The 19,512-nt window shown below is 33.9% G+C and overlaps 1 protein-coding gene and 1 long non-coding RNA gene across 2 annotated transcripts in view; both read right to left on the reverse strand.

The window, feature by feature from the left end:
* Positions 1 to 325: 325 nt before the first annotated feature.
* Positions 326 to 6,775, reverse strand: LOC143386939 (uncharacterized). The gene is made up of 3 exons (XR_013089746.1): positions 6,680 to 6,775; positions 4,586 to 4,769; positions 326 to 442 (listed from the first exon to the last, which is right to left on the reverse strand). It is a non-coding gene; the product is annotated as an uncharacterized LOC143386939 (long non-coding RNA).
* Positions 6,776 to 10,648: 3,873 nt separating this feature from the next.
* The window catches only part of LOC143386933 (uncharacterized), a 42,379-nt gene continuing 33,515 nt past the window's right edge, over positions 10,649 to 19,512 (reverse strand). Inside the window, exons 6-13 of the mRNA XM_076841699.1 lie at positions 18,770 to 18,868; positions 18,144 to 18,175; positions 17,975 to 18,047; positions 15,601 to 15,674; positions 14,084 to 14,177; positions 11,056 to 11,084; positions 10,892 to 10,970; positions 10,649 to 10,665 (exon numbers count right to left, since the gene is read on the reverse strand). Of these exons, the coding sequence (XP_076697814.1) occupies positions 10,649 to 10,665; positions 10,892 to 10,970; positions 11,056 to 11,084; positions 14,084 to 14,177; positions 15,601 to 15,674; positions 17,975 to 18,047; positions 18,144 to 18,175; positions 18,770 to 18,868 (497 nt within the window). The remainder of the gene's footprint in view (positions 10,666 to 10,891; positions 10,971 to 11,055; positions 11,085 to 14,083; positions 14,178 to 15,600; positions 15,675 to 17,974; positions 18,048 to 18,143; positions 18,176 to 18,769; positions 18,869 to 19,512) is intronic.

Below are 19,512 nucleotides of genomic sequence, written 5' to 3' on the forward strand. Positions count from 1 at the left end.
TATTCTTTTTTTCCTGTGAACTAAAGTCTTTATCTCTGCCTCTCTGGAAAGCAATTTCTAGATTTCTTTTTGGTGTTGGACTTTCACCTTGATGGGGTGGAGCAGGATCAGATCTGGCAGGGTGAGATTCGACATCTGTTTCTGGTCTGTCTGTGCTTTGTTTTTCACTCTCAGGTGTGAAATTTTGCAATGTATTCTCAACTTTCCAAATACCCAACTGTTCATTGTCCTGAAATATTTCCATAAGTGTTTCCTCATTCAATTTTTGTGTCCATGGAAGTCTGCTATTCTTTTCTCTTAAAATTTCAGTATTCTCAAAGCACTTCTTTTCCTGGTTCTGATATTTTACTGTGTCCATTCCCAGTCTCTTCATAGAGACCTCATCCTTCTTCTTGTGATATTTATGCAATAGCTTGTTCTCTGTCCCATCACTAGGAGAAACCTAAATAAAACCAAGGATACATTTAGCTAGCACTCAATAAAATGATGTTTCATAATTTTCACTGAATTTAAAGAAAAACCTGTTTATTTGTATAGTGAAAGGGTTTCAATAAATTGATACCCACAGAAGAAAAATTAGGTGTAAACTTCTGAGCTTATAAAAATATAAATTCCCAAGAGTTCAAAAGTTAATTCAAGAAGATGGATCTATGAGAGTAAAGGAAAATTATAACTTAAAGAATATAAGAACTGCCAGGTTCAGGGGCTCATGCTTGTAATACCAGTGTCTCAGGATACTGAGGCAGGAGGATCACAGGTTCAAAGCCAGTCTTCAGCAATTCAGTGAGACCCTGACTCATTCATAAATCAATAAATAAATAAATGGCTGGGATGCATCTCAGTGGTTAAGCACCCTGGTTCAATACCTGGTTATAAAAAAAGAAAAAAATTAAAGATTGAAAAAATCTGCATTGTACCAGAATGAAAGAATAGATTAAGTGATTAGTTAGTTTGCCAATGTAAAAAAAAAAATAACTTTGCAGAAGAGAAGTGACAGAGAAAACCCCACACATATAGTTATCTAATGCTAGACGAACACACTATAAAACATGCATTGGGGAAAGGATAGGTTCCTCAACCAATTGTGCTGGGAAAACTGAAAACCCATATGTCATAGGAGAAATTTAACCCCTATTTCTCAAAAACAAAGTGGATCAAGGACCTAGATAATAGATAAAAGACCCTAGACCTATTACAAGACTAGACAGGCCCAGCGCTCCATCTTGTCAGTGTAGGAACTAAATTCCTCAAAAAGACACTTAAAGCACAAGAAGTAAAATAAAGAATCAACAAATGGGGTGGTATCTTTACAGCAAAGGAAACCATTAAGAATGTGAGTAGACAGCATATAGAATGGGAGAAAATCTTTGTCACTGCCATGTCAGATAGAGCATTAATCTCCAGAATATATAAACAACTCGAAAAATAACTCACAAACAAAAAATAACCCAATCAATAAATGAACAAAAAACTGAGCAAGCACTTCAAAGAAAAATATGTACAGTTAACAAGTATATGAAAAAAATGTTCAACATCTTTAGTGATTAGAAAAATGAAAATTAAAACTACACTGAGATATAAAGAATGCAAGTAACAATAAGTGTTGGTGAGAATGTGGGGAAAAGATTCACTCATACATTGCACCAAGCAATTTTTCAGGAAAGCAGTATATAGATTTCTCACAAAACCTGGAATGGAGTGACCATTTGACCCAGTTATTCTGCTCCTCAGTGTATACTCCAATGAAACTATAGTGACACAGCCACATAAATATTTATAGCAGCTCTTCACAAAAGTTAAGCTGTGGAACCAACCTAGGTGCCTTTCAACACATGGAAGTATAAAGACAATGTGTCATATATACACAATGGATTCAGCCATGAAGAATGAAATTATGGCATTTGCTGGCAAATGAATGGAACTGGACACTGTCATGCCAAGTGAAATAATCCAGTCCTTCAAATCCAAAGTCTGAATATTCTCTTTAACATGTAGTTGCTAACACACATAAGGGTGGAGGATAAAAGAATAGAAGTTTGTCGGTTAGACAAAAGTGAATAAAGGGCTGAGAGGGGAGGGGAATATAGTAGAATGAATCTGACATTACATTCCTATGTTCACATATGAATACATGACCAGAAAAACTCTACATAGAAGAAGTTATATGCTGTGTATGTGTAATACACCAAAAGAACTCTATTGTAATGTATACCTAAAAACAATAAATAAAAATCAGAATTCACTATTTCTCTGTTGATCCACTTTTAGGATCATATGATCTACCCTTTAAACAGTTAAAAATTCCAAATATTTTATCATGTACCTATCTGTTGGAATGGCTTCAGTGGCAAATAAAAGAACACTTAACTTTAAGAAGAATAAGTTTGCAATCTGACACCTCATGTATTCAACCAGACCATAGTAAGAGCCTTAGCTCTAAATCTACTGAGACATACAAAAGTTCTCCAAGGTCTTTTCCTAAAAATATTCCTAGCATATTCTGTTTTCTAACATTTTGTAGCTGAGAATGAGAATTACATCTATTGATGAATTATAAATGTAGAAACAGCATTAAACACATGATCTATATCAATGAACAATGTATCACAATTCTTAAAAGGAGCACAAGGCTAAAAACATAGGCAAATTGCATGATTTTTCTGCAAGTCTTTTGCCTCTGCTTCTAGTGCTCATCCACAAAGCCAGTTACTTCTGTCCCATGAATGAATAAACACCAAAGAAGGCCTGTGTCTCCAATTACAAATGACAAATAAGGCAAAATGTGTAAGGCTCTACTGAGAAAATCCTGAGATTTCTACTCAGTAGCATTTGTTTCATCTCAGTGAATATTGAAACATGAGTCAATATAAAATAAAGGAAACAAACAGATCTTATGTATTAGGAACAAATACTTACCAGTAATTTATTTCTAAGAACATATTATGGTATGCCATTTTTTCCAAAGGTGTTTTGTACTGAAGTAGGAGATTACTTGAAGCAAAGTGTTTGTTTCTCTTCTTAAAAGTGAGAAAATGATTTGCAAAACCAGAATATTTGCTGGCCCCACTTTTCCTCCTTACTTAACAGTGGGAGTAGTAATGCACATTAATACAACAAGAGAGCAAAGTCACTTCCCCAAACTAGAAGATCTACTATTAGAAGCAAGAGTTTTGAGATCATAGAAAAATCATCTATTCCTCTGGAAAATATTAAGTCTTTTCTCTTTATAAGGCTACTCTGAAAATCATCATGGGACTGCTGTGGAGAAATACAGTTGAATTAAGAACATTATTTAATTCAATGGGACAAAAATTGCACCCCTCACCTCCAAAATATGTACATTATGGTTATAAGTATATGGATTCAAAACCCTCTATACTTTCCCATAATTAATAAATTTACTATTTAACTATGTTACACACACACACACACACACACACACACACACACACACACTCAATCATTTGAAAACAGAAGAAAATAATTCAGGAAACATGTCCTTTCTGCACATGTCTATCTTTTTTGTTTGCAAAGATGTGTTACCGAAATTTCATATTGTAAATTCTGGCATTATGGTCTCATGGAAATTGTCTGTAGGTTTCATTTTGTTCTGCTAAAATCTACAAATTTATTTCAGCAAGGTTTTGGCTGTATATGAGCAGGTGACAGAAGTCTAAAAGCTTAATTTAAGAGTGGGACCTTCAAGATTAAAAAATAATTCCAAAAGGTAGATTTATTCTTTATGAGTAAATGTCTTACATTTCACCTGCACAAATGACAGATAAATTTGGGTGAGTGAAAACATTTCTTGGGGTGGGGATGTGGGTCAAGTGGTAGCGCGCTCGTCTGGCATGCGTGCGGCCTGGGTTCGATCCTCAGCACCACATACAAACAAAAATGTTGTGTCCGCCGAAAACTAAAAAATAAACATTAAAATTGTCTCTCTCTCTCTCTTTAAAAAAAATTAAAAAATTAAAAAAAACATTTCTTAAATGCAGACAGAAATGCAATTGTGAAACACTTTTTTTTTAAATGATTTAAATAGGTGCATAGATATTTAGTTTGTATTTTAACATAAAACACCTACATTTGTATTTATGTCAGTGATCAAACTAAACTTCTTTATTCGAAAAACAAATGCTGAACAACTACCAGATGCTAAGTTTTGCTGTAACTAGTTTTGTCATAAATATCATATTTAATTTTAGAGTCAGATAACATTGTGTTTTTTTTTCTGGTTTGTCAGATCTTTTTTTATTTTTTTTATTGCCAAATAATGAACATTGTGTTTTAAATCAAAATAGTAGTTCACACCTTACATACCCGTGCTTTGGGAAACAGCAGACTGCATATAAATGGAGGTCCTATAAGTCTGTGTTTCCTGGCATTGTGGGAGATGTCTGAAGTGTGTGGAAGTACACACACATGATGACTGCATGTTGGTGAAATTGCCAAACAGCACATTCATCAGACCACATTGCCATCACTAAGTGAAACATGGCCACATACAATAAGTTAAAGGGATTTTATAAATAATTTAATGAAATACAGTAAAAATTTGAAACTTTACTGAACATTCATTTACCTGATTAAAATGATTTCTTGCAGTCTCCAATTCTGTATCTATTGTACAAACAGAGATTTCAGCTTGCTTTCTCACATGATCCTCTTTGTTAAATTCTCTTTCTTTTTCTTTTAATGGGTTCTCATTTTTTTCATGTAACATATCATCATTTTTTCTCTTCACCTCATCTTCTTTTAAGGTATATCTGAAGTTAATATGGATGCCTTTTAATTGATTTTTGCCAAAAATGTCTTTTTATGTTCTGGCTCTTTGTATGCTGATTTAGTATCTTAATAAAAATTCTATGTTCTCTGAAGCTTTTATAGTTTAACATTTTAAATTTCTCCTTTAATCTTGTGTCAAACATACATAATTGAAAGTCAATAATAAAAGATTGTTTTGTTATTTGATAAGTTTCTGTTACTAGCAAATCTTTTAGATACCACAGAATAGGAATTTAGAAATGATTTGGTAAATTGACAAGTTTAAGGTAATTTTTTTTGCACAATCATAGGTCCTCGCCAGTTAAAAAAATAATTTCATCTCAAATAAGTTTTAAAGATATTGTTTATATACAAACTTATGAATTCAGTAGTAATATCATTTATCTTCATAAAATATGTCAGGTGTACCTATAATTGGCTTACAGTGTAACAGCATATTCAGACATTCTTTTTTCAATATGTGTCTTTTGGGGCTGGGGCTGTAGCACAGTGGTAGAGTGTTTGCCTAGCATGGGTAAGGTGCTGGGTTTGATCCTTAGCACCACATATAAATAAAATAAAGATATAAAAAATATGTATCTTTTGTATTACTATAACCCTGAACTGGGATAAATAATCTAATACCTGTTATTATACTTTTTATGTTTCTTTTATGGTAACACTCTCAACTTACATTTTTGATCATTATGTATTTTACAAAAAAACTCAAAATCCATTTTTGAACAAGATGGGACCTAATATTTAATCCAATAATGAAGAGTAATATTCTTCAACAGATGAATGGATAAAAAAAATATGTGTGTGAGTGGGCACACACACAATGGAATATAAGACATAACAAAAATAAATTTATGCCAACATATAGTCTACTGTCATGTATATCTTAAAAACATAAAAAGTATGAACAAATTTATGAATGAGAATGAATTTGAATAAAAATATGAACAAATTTATGAATGAAATATGAACAAATTAATGAATGAGAATGAATTTGAAAAAAAATAATCTGTTTTAATTTCATTTTTAATGAATGTTTATATTAGAAGTGTAGCCAAGTGTCTAGCTCAGCACTAGCACATCACACTAGTAACACAAAACCCTGAGTTTGATTCCCAAAATCAGCCTAAAAACTATAAATGTATAATAACATGTTTCAGGACAGTGAAAAATGCCTCACTGGTGGAATACAAACTTTCTTGAGAGAAATTTAAAAATCCTGTAATCTTTTTAAAGTTTCCCAACTTTAACCAAATAACTCTATATTGAAATTTTTTTCAAAAGTAAACAGAAATATAGAAAGTTATTTTTTTTCTTTTCTTCTCATCCCCAACTTTGGTACCAGGGATTGAACCCACAGAAGCTAAATCCCTTAGCTACATCCCAAGGTCTTTTTCTTTTCTTTTTTTTTTTTGGAGACAGGGTCACATTAATTTGCTTAGGACATTGCTGCTATGTTGATGAGGATTATTTTGAACTTTTGATCCTCCTATCTTTGTCTCCCAAGCTGCTGAAATTATAGGCACATGCCATAGTATCTGAGTAGGAAATGATTTTTTTATAAATGATATTTCTTGAAATATTAATTGTAATAAAAAGTTAAAAATATAAACAAATAACAATCCCAAATTATGCTTGTTAAATAAATAAATTACTAGCAGATGGGGTTCCATAGAGCCATTAAAATTGTGATGGGGAAAAATATGAACTTAACTTTTAGAAGTAATCACATTTAATAATATGCTATCATATTTGTAAGAATTTTATAATTTATTCATGTTTTTTCCTTTGCAAAGTGCTAACAGATGAGGCAGTAGTTAAAAATTTTTGTCCTTCTTATTTTACTGGATTAAAGAAAAAGATTCACTCCGTCTTTCAATCTAGGATATAATACCTCAAATTGTGGACTTGTTGTTTCAATTCTATATTTTCTTGCTTAAACTCTGATACCCTCTTTTTTAGCTCATGAATCTCATTTTCCAGTTGTGCATTTTTTTTAACATGTAGTGAACACTGTGTGCAGTGACTTTTTTTGCTTTTTATTATTCTTTGGAGTGATAGAACTGCTTTCTGGGTTTTCGACAGGCTAACAGAATCTGTCAGAAAAAAGAAGATAGAAATAAAGTATGTGACTATTTTAAATATATGAATGCTGTATATTTCACATGCATTATTTATACACTAAAGCAATGAGTGCATAAAACACGTGACACAATATGCTGAACTCTGAAGATATAGCAGATGAGATTAGACCCCTATTTCTCTTTAGCTTAAAGTCTAATGGAGAAGACAGACACAAAAAAAAGATCATTATAATTTTAGACAGATGATATTAGAAAAGAGGTTTGTGATCCAATACATAAATCTGATCTATAGAAAAGATTCCCTGAGGAAAATGAAAATACACTGAGAAATGAACAGAAAGCAGGTAGAATGTGAAGAACATTATTCTTTCTAACATAAAAATTCAAGTTTTCCAACTCCCCTGTGGTCTATACTTGTCTTGTACAGAAACTAAGAGGGACACTCCCACTATAACCTACTCCTGGACTTTGGTCTTGAGAGAGACAACTCTTTATCTTTCTTGCTTTTTCTTTATTCCCTGTTTACTAGGTTCATTTCTCCCAGTATTAGAATATATCAGCACTCATGTTATAAATCAATATTCTATCCAAAGAACTGTGTAGAATATGTTGTTCTTACCATGGACATGTCCATCTTCTTTCTCTTTTGCTTTATGATGTTTCTCTCCAGATGAGTGAGAAACACACATCTGTGGATGATCCTCAGAAAATACCTGCAAAATAAAGGACCTCAATGAGCTGCATGAAGACTTCATTATCATTCTTTTAGACAACACCCAAATTTTGGTCTTGAAAGCAGCTAACTAACATGTAGATAACTACAGACTGAGCAGTCATACTTTCCATAGGGTGTCTTAGCATTGTGTTCCAGATGAAGCTGAACACTTATTTTCCAATGGCTCCTAATTTGGTAAAAGCAGGGTGGATGTCACAGAAAAGGCATTCCTTGACAACATGCTAACAAAGGTGTATATACCCCAAAGGACGGGAGGAATGATATTCATTGTAACTCATCCGACTTTGCATTCACCATCAAATGTGAGAAGGCTTTCAAGTCTTATTTTAAAGAATTTTGAGGAGTATGTTTCATATTAAATAGGATTACACTTTTTAAACAATGAACTAACAAAGTTTTTGTTTGAAAATATGAGACTTAGGTGTTCAGTTGGGGATTTGACACTGAGATATGGCCCCTGCCCAGGATACACCCCAAAGGGAAAGCTGTAAACCCAAGAACCTACATATGCCAGCCAAATAAAATAAATCTAGATGTGTGCTAAATCTCACACCAGGAATGTTGGCAATGTGAGAAAAAAGATGAGACAGCATCTCTAAATTCCATCATTCCCCCATTAATGCACACAAATACATTTCTTTAATATACTAAGACATTTTGATAAAATTATTCAACATATTGACTGAATTTTCTGCAAGGATGAGAAACAAAATGAAAAGGTCACTTTAATTGGCAACTGGAGTCCTCTGAGTGAACTGAAAAATTGTTTAATACATGTAAGAAGACAGAAATTGCATCAACATACTTTATACAAACCAGAGATATAAAAAATTGTGCTATATATGTGTAATAAGAATTATAATGCATTCTGCTGTCATTTATTTTTTAAAAAATCAATAAAAAATAAACAAAAAATAACAAATAAACATTAACCAGGATGTAAGGTATATATATATATATATATATATATATATATATATATATATATATATATATATATATTTCAACTTGTAGCAAATAACTACTAATTTTCACTAGAATTTTGAGCCTTTGACAACATCACACTTTCACATGAATGCAATCAGTGACCATTACCATTCATAACCCAGGTGGTTATTCGTCAGTCTCAAATTTAGTCTCAACTTTTTATTTTTCAAAATGTTTATGCAAGTGGAAGCACAAGCAACATTTAGAATTGTTTTGCCTCCATTACATAGTAAATTTAGCTATAAGTTGACAGGACTACTAATGCTATTTTCAGATTCTAACCAGTTCAGAGTGGTTTTAGATGTAATTAATAATATATAATGCCTGGATTCCAAAAGACTATTTAAAAGGTATTTTCATTTGGCCTCCTTTACTTTCCTCAAGAAAGGAAAACAAGAAGAAACAGGAAGAAATGCTTTATATGTTGACATACCTGAGACTGGGTACATTGAGCATCATCAAAACTTTTGTGCTCTTCTTCTGAAGTCATGTCAAAATGGGTCTCTGCTGATAAATGAATACATTTACTCACATTCCTCAGAACTGCATTAGAAAGCGTGAACATCAATCCAAATAGAAAAGGTAATTGTAACACCAAAATAACTTAATATTCCCAAATATGATTTCCAATTAAGTTTAAGATTTGGTGAATAATTACTGGTTTCAACTTTCCACAGTTTTTCTTTTTTTCTTTTTCTTTCTTTGTATATACACCTTGGGAGTGGACCCACAAACTTATGCATTCTTGTCAAATACTCTACCATTTAGTTCTATCCCATGGCCACTTTAATTGGCAACTGGAGTCCTCTGAGTGGACTGAATACAGCCATCCTTCAAGGCTTGGACTTCCAAGTAGTTGTGAATAAAGATGTACCCATTTGCACCCAACAAACATTGAGTTCTCAGGGAGTATTTTTTCTTGATCCAAATCCTCAACACACATCTTATAGAGACATGACAGGATACAAGGTTCAGTGCAAACCATATTGCCAAGATTTGTCTACTCAAGATCAATGAAATTTTCTCAGAAACAAGCTTGAAAATACACATGGAAAGAAGGGCTGATTCTGGGAAAATGTTAGTATAGAGTAAGCTGCATTCTAAGCTGCACTATTGCATGGAGACCAAAGAGTTGGTGAAAAGCTTCTCAGCAAAGTGAGTGAAAGAGGGATTTTATTCAAATCCCTAAAATTTCTGAACACTGAAAAGGTCCAGAGATTAAGTAATCTGTGTACCATAAACAAAAAAAGCCTACAACCTGCATGCAAATATCAGTGCAGATCTGCCTCAGACAAAGGGGGAGAGAGAAGAGGAAGTTGCATTCTAAGTTGTACCATGATGTGCCCTGCTAAGGCGAAACCTGAGATCAAAAATATTGCTTAAACTGATCTGACCAAAAGTTGCACTATGCACTGGTGCTTAAAAAGCATGCTCTTCTCTCAATTGGTGATGGAAGTGCTGAAGCCATAGCCATCCTTGGAAAGAGTACAACAGTAATTTCTTTGATTCAGTTCCTCTAAACAACACACACACACACACACACACACACACACACACGAGGATCCTGGAAGTGCCTATCAAGGGACCTAGGTTGTGCCTGATGGAAGGTAGAAAAAACTGGTGCAGGCTAGACTATACCTACGTGACTCCAGTGAGAAGGGCAAAGGGGAACCTATGTGTCTGGAAGCTAATGTGACCAGCTGAAGTGTCAGAGAAAATGACCTAAGAAGGAAGAGAAAATGTGCCCCCAGGGATGGTGTTTTTTCTGGCTATTCACCCCTCAAAAAGACAGGTGAGAGGTGAGTAGCCAGAGAGCAGGAGATGGTGAGAGCATGAAATGCTGTAGGACCACACAGAGAAAAGTATGAAATAGGTCAGGATTTGTCTCAGAATAAAGGGATAGATGAGGCCTAATGCCAGAGGACAGTTGAGGCAGAGGAAAGGTATAAAGATACAGAATGAGGCTTGGCTCATGTCAGGAAATATTTCTAAGAAATTTCAGAAGGTTGACCTTTCACATTCTAAAAAGATGCTTATGGTGACATTTGCATGGTAGCTAGTTCACGCCAAAAACTGGAAATAGGGAGAATGTAATAGTATGATATGTAGGGGAAACAATTCAGAATTGAGGGGATATTCCCAGAAACACAGAGGAGAGATCATTTTCTGTGACTACTGATGACATTGTGAGGAAAATCCTCCCACCTCTTTGGGAAAACCACCTTACATGTGAGAACACTAGTAGCATTTGAAGTGTCTTAACATTGTGTTCCCTGGAGTGTTGTAATGTGAAACTTACCCAATTTGACTGTCTTTTCTTTCACCTTGCCTAATCCTTTCCGTGGAAGGGCCTCTTTTATTGTGATGGGATCGGTGCGCTTAGAAAGAAGATAGTACATAAAGAGTGTATTTTTCATTGACTACAAAGTTAATAATTTAGAATAAATATAGAAATTTAATTACCTTTCTGAAATCAGATGAATCCCTAGAGGCTGAAAAACAAAAGGGGTATATAATCAAGCAAAGTTGAAAAGGACAAAACAACTCATACATTACAGATGCCTCGACATACATCTGAGGTCCATGGTTCAGCTGTGCTAAAAATTATGCTATCTCCTGGGTTTCTGTGCTGGCTGGTTTGGCTGACAACGATCATGTGACTAAAATCTGCCAAAGGAATTTTGTGAATAGGTTTTGTGAAACATGCTGTTCATTTCACAAACCTGAGATTATTTGTCCAATGACCATAAATAAAACAGAAAAAGGAAATATATACCAATGCAAAGATACAGATTGATGGAGAATCCAACAATCCTCTAGTGGAGAAGCAAAGAAGGTCCCTAATAGATTCAATGGCAAAGGTGAAGTCAAAACAAAAACAAGCCATAGAACCTATCTTACTGAAATACTATTGAAAAGATTTTATCTTTATAATTTTAAATATATATAGATATATTTACTGCATTTGTCCTTTCATTTTTGTTTAGTAAGGCCAAAGCTGTGTTCAGATCCCAGGGAAATGTTAGGTTCATTTCTCAACAAAGATATCTGAAGGAGTCAGTTGAAATACATATTTTGACACTGAAAGCTATGACACCTATTGTTTGTTTCTTATATTCAGGTGGGATGCTGGTTCCTCTTGTGCATCCTCTATTCCTGTATTCTCTGGTTTAAACAGATTAGATTTTCATGATCCCCTTGTGTGAGAACAGATAGTTTCCACATCTAAGAAATAAGGTTTAATTGGTTTAAACTTTTGAGACATGAAAATTTAAAAGGAAAGTTGAAATGGAAGAGCACAGCTTTATCTGATAACAATAATATATTATTACACACACAAACACACGCATATATGACAAAGATTTTGGGTATTCAAAGAGTAAACTGTATAAAGAGTTCTGTTTACAAATGAGTTTGGTTTGGTGTGACTTGCCAGTGTTTTAAGTGTATTCATAAAAGGCCAGGCCTATCAAAAAATTATAATTAGCTTTTGAAGGATGAGGATGTACCTCTGTAATGAAGTGAATTTCTAGAATGCCCATGATCAAAATTTTATTTTCAGGCAAATAGGAAAGAAATACAGAAAGTAATTATGTAAGGAAAAAAAGAAAGAGAGGGAGGGAAGAGAGTAGAAAGGAAAGAAGGAAGAAAGGAAGGAAGGAAGGAAGAGAGGAAAGAAGAGAAAGAGCAGAGCTGTCATTAAAAACCATGAATGATTCTGAAATGTAATTTTGCTCCTCAGAATGACTCAATTTAAACCACAGCAAGCAGTATGTCTGATAGGTATGGAGAAAAGATGGTCATGGCTGGAATCTTTCCCCAACTTACAAGCCCCTCATGATTCAAATGATGGACAAGTTACAATCTCTCACATATTGTGAAAGATAGATATACTGATAGCCCCTGAATTGCATGCTCTCAGTTTCCCCATCATTCCCTCCAAGATTACCCAGCTAACTTATTTTGTTTCTTCCACATTTCTCCTTCCCAGGAACTTTTCAAAAGCAACATCTTGATCTCTGGTCTTGATTATTTATATTTTCCATTTTGTCTATGAATTATCCCCACTCTTTCTTTTTCTTTTCTTTTCTTTTTTTAGTTGTAGATGGACACAATGTCTTTATTTTTATTTATTTATTTATTTGTTTGTTTGTTTATTTATTTATTTATTTATATGTGTTGCTGAGGATAGAACCCAGTGCCTCACGCATGCAAGGCAAGCACTCTACCACTGAGCTACAACTCCAGTCCACCAGTCTTTCTTAATTCCCAATTTAAGGATTAGACCTAAGAAATATAAATTCTGTACTTTCAGTTCTTATCACTTGCCAAGAGACAAGATCAGAATAAAAACTAGATGTATGCAATAACTTGATTACATTTGATGTTCCAGTGGCTCTGCATTTAGTTTTGCTAAAAGGAAATCCTTTCCTGACCTCTTTACATGGTGGCTGGCAGATAGTGATCATTGGAATCACCTTACATGGAAGAAAACATAGATGTGCAGGCCAGGTCAGTCAGAGTATGCATTTTGAATAGGGATCCCCACAGATGATCTACTAGAGTCTGAGAGTCTGGGTCTGCACTTAGTCTGCTTCTCATTTCCCTGCCTTCAAATGCCTTACAATAATAGAGCAAGTTTTTCACCCAATCATGTTAACAAACCTGAACGATGAGAAGAAGTCCTTTCTCCTTCACTTACTCACTGTATTCTCTCTGCTTTTCTCAGTGTCTATTCTCCCTTCTCCTTTCCAAATGGTCCAAAGAATATTTTAAAAACCTATGAATTTAGGTATCAGTCCATAACAATTTGCACATTTTTCCACTTCCCATACTTCTGTGTCTGCCATCTGTGCTCCATCCCAGGTAGTGGCAAGAATGTCTATGATATAGGTATTTTTATTTTTTATTTGTTTTAATTACAATATTGTTTTATATAAATTAATGACTAGACACATGGATTTACATTTCACTTAAAAAGAAAATAAACTTCCTTTCTTCATGATCAGTTCTTCACGTGTCAATTCCTTTCTAATGACAACTCAGAAATGAGTGGTGAGAAAAAATATTCACACCTTGAGTCATTTGCACAACTGGAAACTCCCATTTTCCTTCCACATTTTGAACAGGTGGTCTTTTTATTCTGGTACATGACTAAAATTTATCAGCCTTCATGGCTTCTTTTTCCTTCATTTACTCACTGCACTCACTCTCTCTGCCTTTCCCAATGTGTATTCACCCTTATCCTCTCTACTTCACAATTTCCAACTCTCCTATGATCTATGCATGTTTTGTATAGAAACTAAGAGTGACACTCCCACTATAACCTGCTTCTGGACTTTGGTCTTAAGAGAGACAACTCATTATCTTTCTCACTTTTTCATTATTACCTGTTTACTAGGTTCATTTTTCCAAGTATTAGAATAAATCAGCATTCATGTTAGAAATCAATATTCTGTCCAAAGAACTGTGTAGAGTATGTAGTACTTACCATGGACATGTCCATCTGCTTTCTCTTTTGCTATATAATGTTTCTCTCCAGATGAGTGAGAAATGCACATCTGTGGATCACCCTCAGAAAATACCTGCAAAATAAAGAACCCCAATGAGCTGCATGAAAACTTCACTATCACTCTTTTAGACATCACCCAAATTTTGGTCTTGAAAGCAGCTAAATGTAGATAAGTACAGTCATATTTTCCACAGGGCAACCTAGAATTTGTGCTTCAGATGAAACTGAACTCTTGTCTTCCAATGGCTCCTGATTTGGTAAAAGCAGGATGGATATCATAGAAAAGGTATTCCCTGAAAATTTAATAACATAAATGCATGTATGTATTCTAAGAGTGTAAACAACCATATATCACAACCCCACAAGATGAGAATGCATTAAATACTTAATTAAACATTCTTGAGAAATATAATTAATATTATGTTGCATTACATGTTTTAAATAACAGACTTATGAGACTCAGTGTGATAAGAGATTTGGAATTATGTGATGATGAGCAGGAATAAGACTTTATTGGACTTGCCTCATTTTGGTCATCACAGTTTCTCACAGGATCTAAAGAGCTTATAGTAAGTGTTTCACTGAGAGAAATTCCAGTTTAACAAAATGACAAAGTAGGGTGAAGAAATGTTTCTATCATACTGTTAGAAAGCAACACACAGGATCTGGGTAGAGTAAACAACATGTTCCTCTGAGAGAGAACTAAAAAGTACACCAATGAAGAAAAATGACAGCACAAAAATGTACAGCACTTCCTGACTATTTTCAGAGATTGAGTCATATTGGCTCCTGTGTGCATTCTGGATTAAAAAAAAAAGAGCAGCTATGGAAAAAAGAAAACCTGGAGAGGCACCGTAGAGTGCCTCAGACCAAATGAAACCTAAAATTTTGGCTTTTAGAATAGTAAATGAATTCAAGGATTTCACCAGCCATCCATGGGCTGGGTGTGTGAGCTATGCACATTTGAGTGTATGAGAAAAACTGGTCTGAAATTGCTGTCTGATTAGGATCTGCATGTATGTGTGTCTTTTCACTAACTCTGCCTGTGATACCCACAGAGCACCTGAGATGGATGTGATTTTCCATGTTTATATGTAACTAAAACTGAGCCACTGGGAAGGACAATCTTACCATAAATGTACTCAATGACCATCACCACTATATATGTTCATTAATTAAAATGGTTATTAGCAAAACCACTAATTTCAACTTTTTCATCATTTTCAGGGGTTAAAAAAATGTAAACCCAAGTAATATTCAGAAAAAAATTCTGCCCGAATCACAAAGATAATATTTATCTACATGTTATCCTGAATTTTAATGCTATTTTCAGATTCATAACCAGTTAAATTCTATTAGGTTTCAATATTAAATTATCTTTGGATTTCAAACCACTTTTATGAAAGGTAATCAAATCTGCCCATATTGACTTTCTTAAAACAAGGAATAAAGTAAGAAATCAGAAGTTTAAAAAATATATATCTGAGTGAACACACCTGTGGCTGCTTATTTTTGGTGTCATCAAGACCTTCCTCCTCTTCTTCAGATGATGAGAACCAAAGTGGTTCAGCTGAAAAATATATGTAGATTTACATAAACAACTTAGAACATTTAGAGAGAATGGTAGTCTGCCAAAAATAAAAAGTAATAATAAGCTTGAATTTTAGGTGCTATTACCTCTTTAACTATTTATTGGTGGGGTATACTTGTGTGTACTCAGTGATTTAACCCTAGAACATTGCAACATTGGCAAGAGCTCTACCAGAGTTGTATATTTGTTTATTTTTGGAAACTGGGTCTCTCTAAAGTGTTTGTTTTGGCCTGAGACTTGCCATGCTCTTGTCTCAGTCTCCCAATAGCTGTGTTTAGAGGTGATCCACTGTACCCAGCAGAGAATTTTTTTTCAGGGAATGTTTTTAGTGGTATAAAACTTCAACAGTCTACCTGAGGAGACACTATGTATCACCAGGTGTAAGAAACAAGAATATCTCAAAGGTATATCCACTCAAGATGAATGAAAATTTGCCAGAATTAAATTTTAAAAACACTATAGAAATGTGGGGATACACACAATTTGGTATTCTCCTCCCCATAACAGTAACTTTTAAAAACAACTATTCATCAGTAGTCATTTCCACAGTGACTTAGACTCTCTCTACTGTTATCAATGAACATCTTGCATATGCAAAGTTTTTCTACATTACTCTAAAAAATGTATTCTTCTGTCTTAGTCTGTTCAGGCCTGCATGATTATCAATCTCCTTGTCATAAACTGCTTTTTACCCCCTTGAGGTATCTCAGCATTTCAGCCACTGTTCAACTGGATATCTATCAGTTGACTTGTAAATTACTCCTTCCCCTGTCTAGCCCTTTGGCTCCTGAAATTGAGAAGACCTCTTTTATATCACCTTAGCATCAACAGTTTATTTGAACCAAGAATTATTATGTTCCCTATGAGAATAGAGTAAAAAGGTGCCAGGAATAGTGGCTTTCCTAGAGCTAGGATTCAGCAGAGACTAAAGGAATGAGGTTACCAGTAAGAGGCAGAAAATGGGGAAAGCTTAAAACGCTGTAGCTAGACACAGAGTGAAGCATTAAATGGGTCAGTATTTGTCTGAAAATATAGGGACTGGTGAGGAGCCATCAAGATGACAGTAAAATTAAGGGAAAGGAAAAAGTGTTAGGCTGAACACATGAAAGATTTCTGGGTAATTTTAAAAGCTGGCCTTTTATCTTCTAGAGAGGTTCATAGTCATATTTGCATTTTAGCTAGATGGCTCCAAATGCTGAAGACAGGATGAGTGTGGAGAGCATATGCATGAGCAGAAATGAATAAGAAGGTGGCAGGAGTGCCAAATAGAGGGAAGCAGGCCAGCATGAAAAAATGTTCCATAAAAAATAGAGGATATATCATTTTCTGGGACCAGTGTAGAATGAAGTTCCATTAAGTAATAAAGGACAAAGCTGGGTCTCTGGAATAAGAGGCTCTGTACTGTTACACAAGGTTTCAATTAACATGTAGAATAAAACACACCAACTGTTTAAGTTCTTTGTGTTTACCATGTAATATATGAATTTCTCATTTTTGTATGTTAAGGGACTCATTTTAGTGCTTGGGGGTCAGTTTCCTGAATCTTGGATTTACCCAACCCTCCAATGAATAAGAGAAAAAGCTTTGTGGCAGAGCCACTGCTTAGCATGCCAAAGTATCTGTGTCCAGTCCCCACCACTGAAAAGTAAACTAAAAACAAAAGCAAACAAAGAAAGAAAGAAAACCATGAAGAGGGAATATATAAAGTGGTTTGTGTAAGTATTTTTGAATTTACAACTCTGGGTCAATAAAAATCATAAAAGAGTAATTTCCTAAAAATACTCTATTAGTTTTATAGAAAATGAATAATATAAAGAATATATAATAATACTTTGTATGGTTAATACACAGATAATCACAACTGATGAAGGAATAGAATCCACAACTGCATAAAGTACAACTCGGGTTCAATGTAATTATTCAATAAAGTGGGTATTATATTAGAATTAAGATTAAATTTTAATTGGGTCTTGTTTCACACACTATACTTAATCTCTGGGTTCAGACACATATTTTTATGTTCATCTCCCAAGATTTGGAAATTATTGGCAGCTATGCAATAAGTTTTTATAAAATTTTGGAGGAAAATAGAGCCTCATAATTCACCTATCAGGTATAAGAATTCTGGGAAATTTAATTTTAAAAATGTCTGAGATAAAGATTTTTTTAGAAATTATTTTGTTGTGACTTTAAAGGTATTATTTTAAACTTCTATGCCAATAAAGACACTGGAATGTGTATGTATGTGTGTATGTAAGTATATTTTATATATTTTTTACCTGATTTGCATATCCTTTCTTCTGTTGTCCCCACTGTATTCTTTTGAAGAAAATACCTCCTGTCTAAGATAGGCTGTATGGGTTTGGAAAGTAGATATTAAATACGTGTTGTACATTTTATACTATACACAGTTAATAATTCAAGATAAACATAGAAGTTTATAATTACCTTCACAACAGGATGTGTGAAATTCTGAAGTACTGAAAAGCAAAAGGGGTACACAATCCACAAAACATGAATATGACAAAATCACCCACACCTTCCTGCTGAATTGACATGGAGTCAAGTTCCATGGGTTAGCTTTGATAAATAATATTTTAACATTTGGACTTCTGTGTTTGCTGTTTTTTGTTGAGTACAGCAGCATGATTCAAATATATTGAAGAAAAACATCCAATATTAGTTTAATTAAGCATAGAGTTCAGTTTTCAAAAGTGAGATTACATTTCCAATTACCACAAATATAATAGGGAATGCACACATACCAAGTAAAGGTGCGGATTGATTGAGGGAATGGGGATATCTAATCAGAGGAGCAAAGAAGAAATTTTGGGGCATCAATATATAAAATAAAGAAAATAATTTAACAGCAGGTGTGTTTAATGTAGCCTATCACAATCATTTCATTAACTTTATTACAGGTATGTATCCTGTTCCTCCATTTGTCCTACAATATAGTAAGTCCAAAGTTGTGAAAACCGTCAAGTGGAAAGTATAATTCATTTGCATTGAGGAAAGTTCTGAGAAATGATCAGCTTTGGTATACATTTATTAAAATAATCATTTTTTCATACCCATGGAGGACAGTGGTGTATCTTCTTTTAATATATCCTCTGGTCTGACCCACTCAAAGTTTCTTGATTCATTCATTTGAGAAGACATAGGAACTGTATCTAATAAATAATTTTTAATAAGCATAAAATATTAATATATGGTAATCCAAAGGGGGAAAGTGAACTGAAATGCAAAAGAATTATCAGACATGAATAACCTTTTATATTTCAAATTCATTAGCATATATACAAAAAATAACAGCTTTGGTATTCAACAAATTAACCTAAAGAGTCTGCTGTTTACAAAATGAGTCTTGTTTCATATAACTTCTTAGACTTTCAAAGATTTTCATAAAATATCTGTCATATCAGAATACTAGCTATTTAGAGAAAAGGACTTGACAGAGTAATTGAGTGCATTCCTAGCATGCCCAAAGCCATGGTTTCATTAAAGAAAAAAACTAATTGTCTTTTAAAATGCCCCATGTTTCTTAAATGCTATGTTTCTGATCTCAAATACTGATATCAATACATCCCTATACTTGGTAGTTATGGAGCAAAGGAATTAAAGTGGCTGGTTGCCCCAATTCTAACAGTTTTCCCTGCTTAAAACCATCTCTGGACCAGAAATTCACACTTTTGTTTGAAGGCAAATATAATGAAACCAGCTGAAATGCATTACACCTCAGTCTCCTTATTATTACCTTCAAAATTACCTAGCTAATTTTATTCCCTCCTCACTACCCTCTCCCTTTGATTTTCAA

Source organism: Callospermophilus lateralis, chromosome 5 (genome assembly GCF_048772815.1).
Source record: "Callospermophilus lateralis isolate mCalLat2 chromosome 5, mCalLat2.hap1, whole genome shotgun sequence".
NCBI lineage: Eukaryota > Metazoa > Chordata > Mammalia > Rodentia > Sciuridae > Callospermophilus > Callospermophilus lateralis.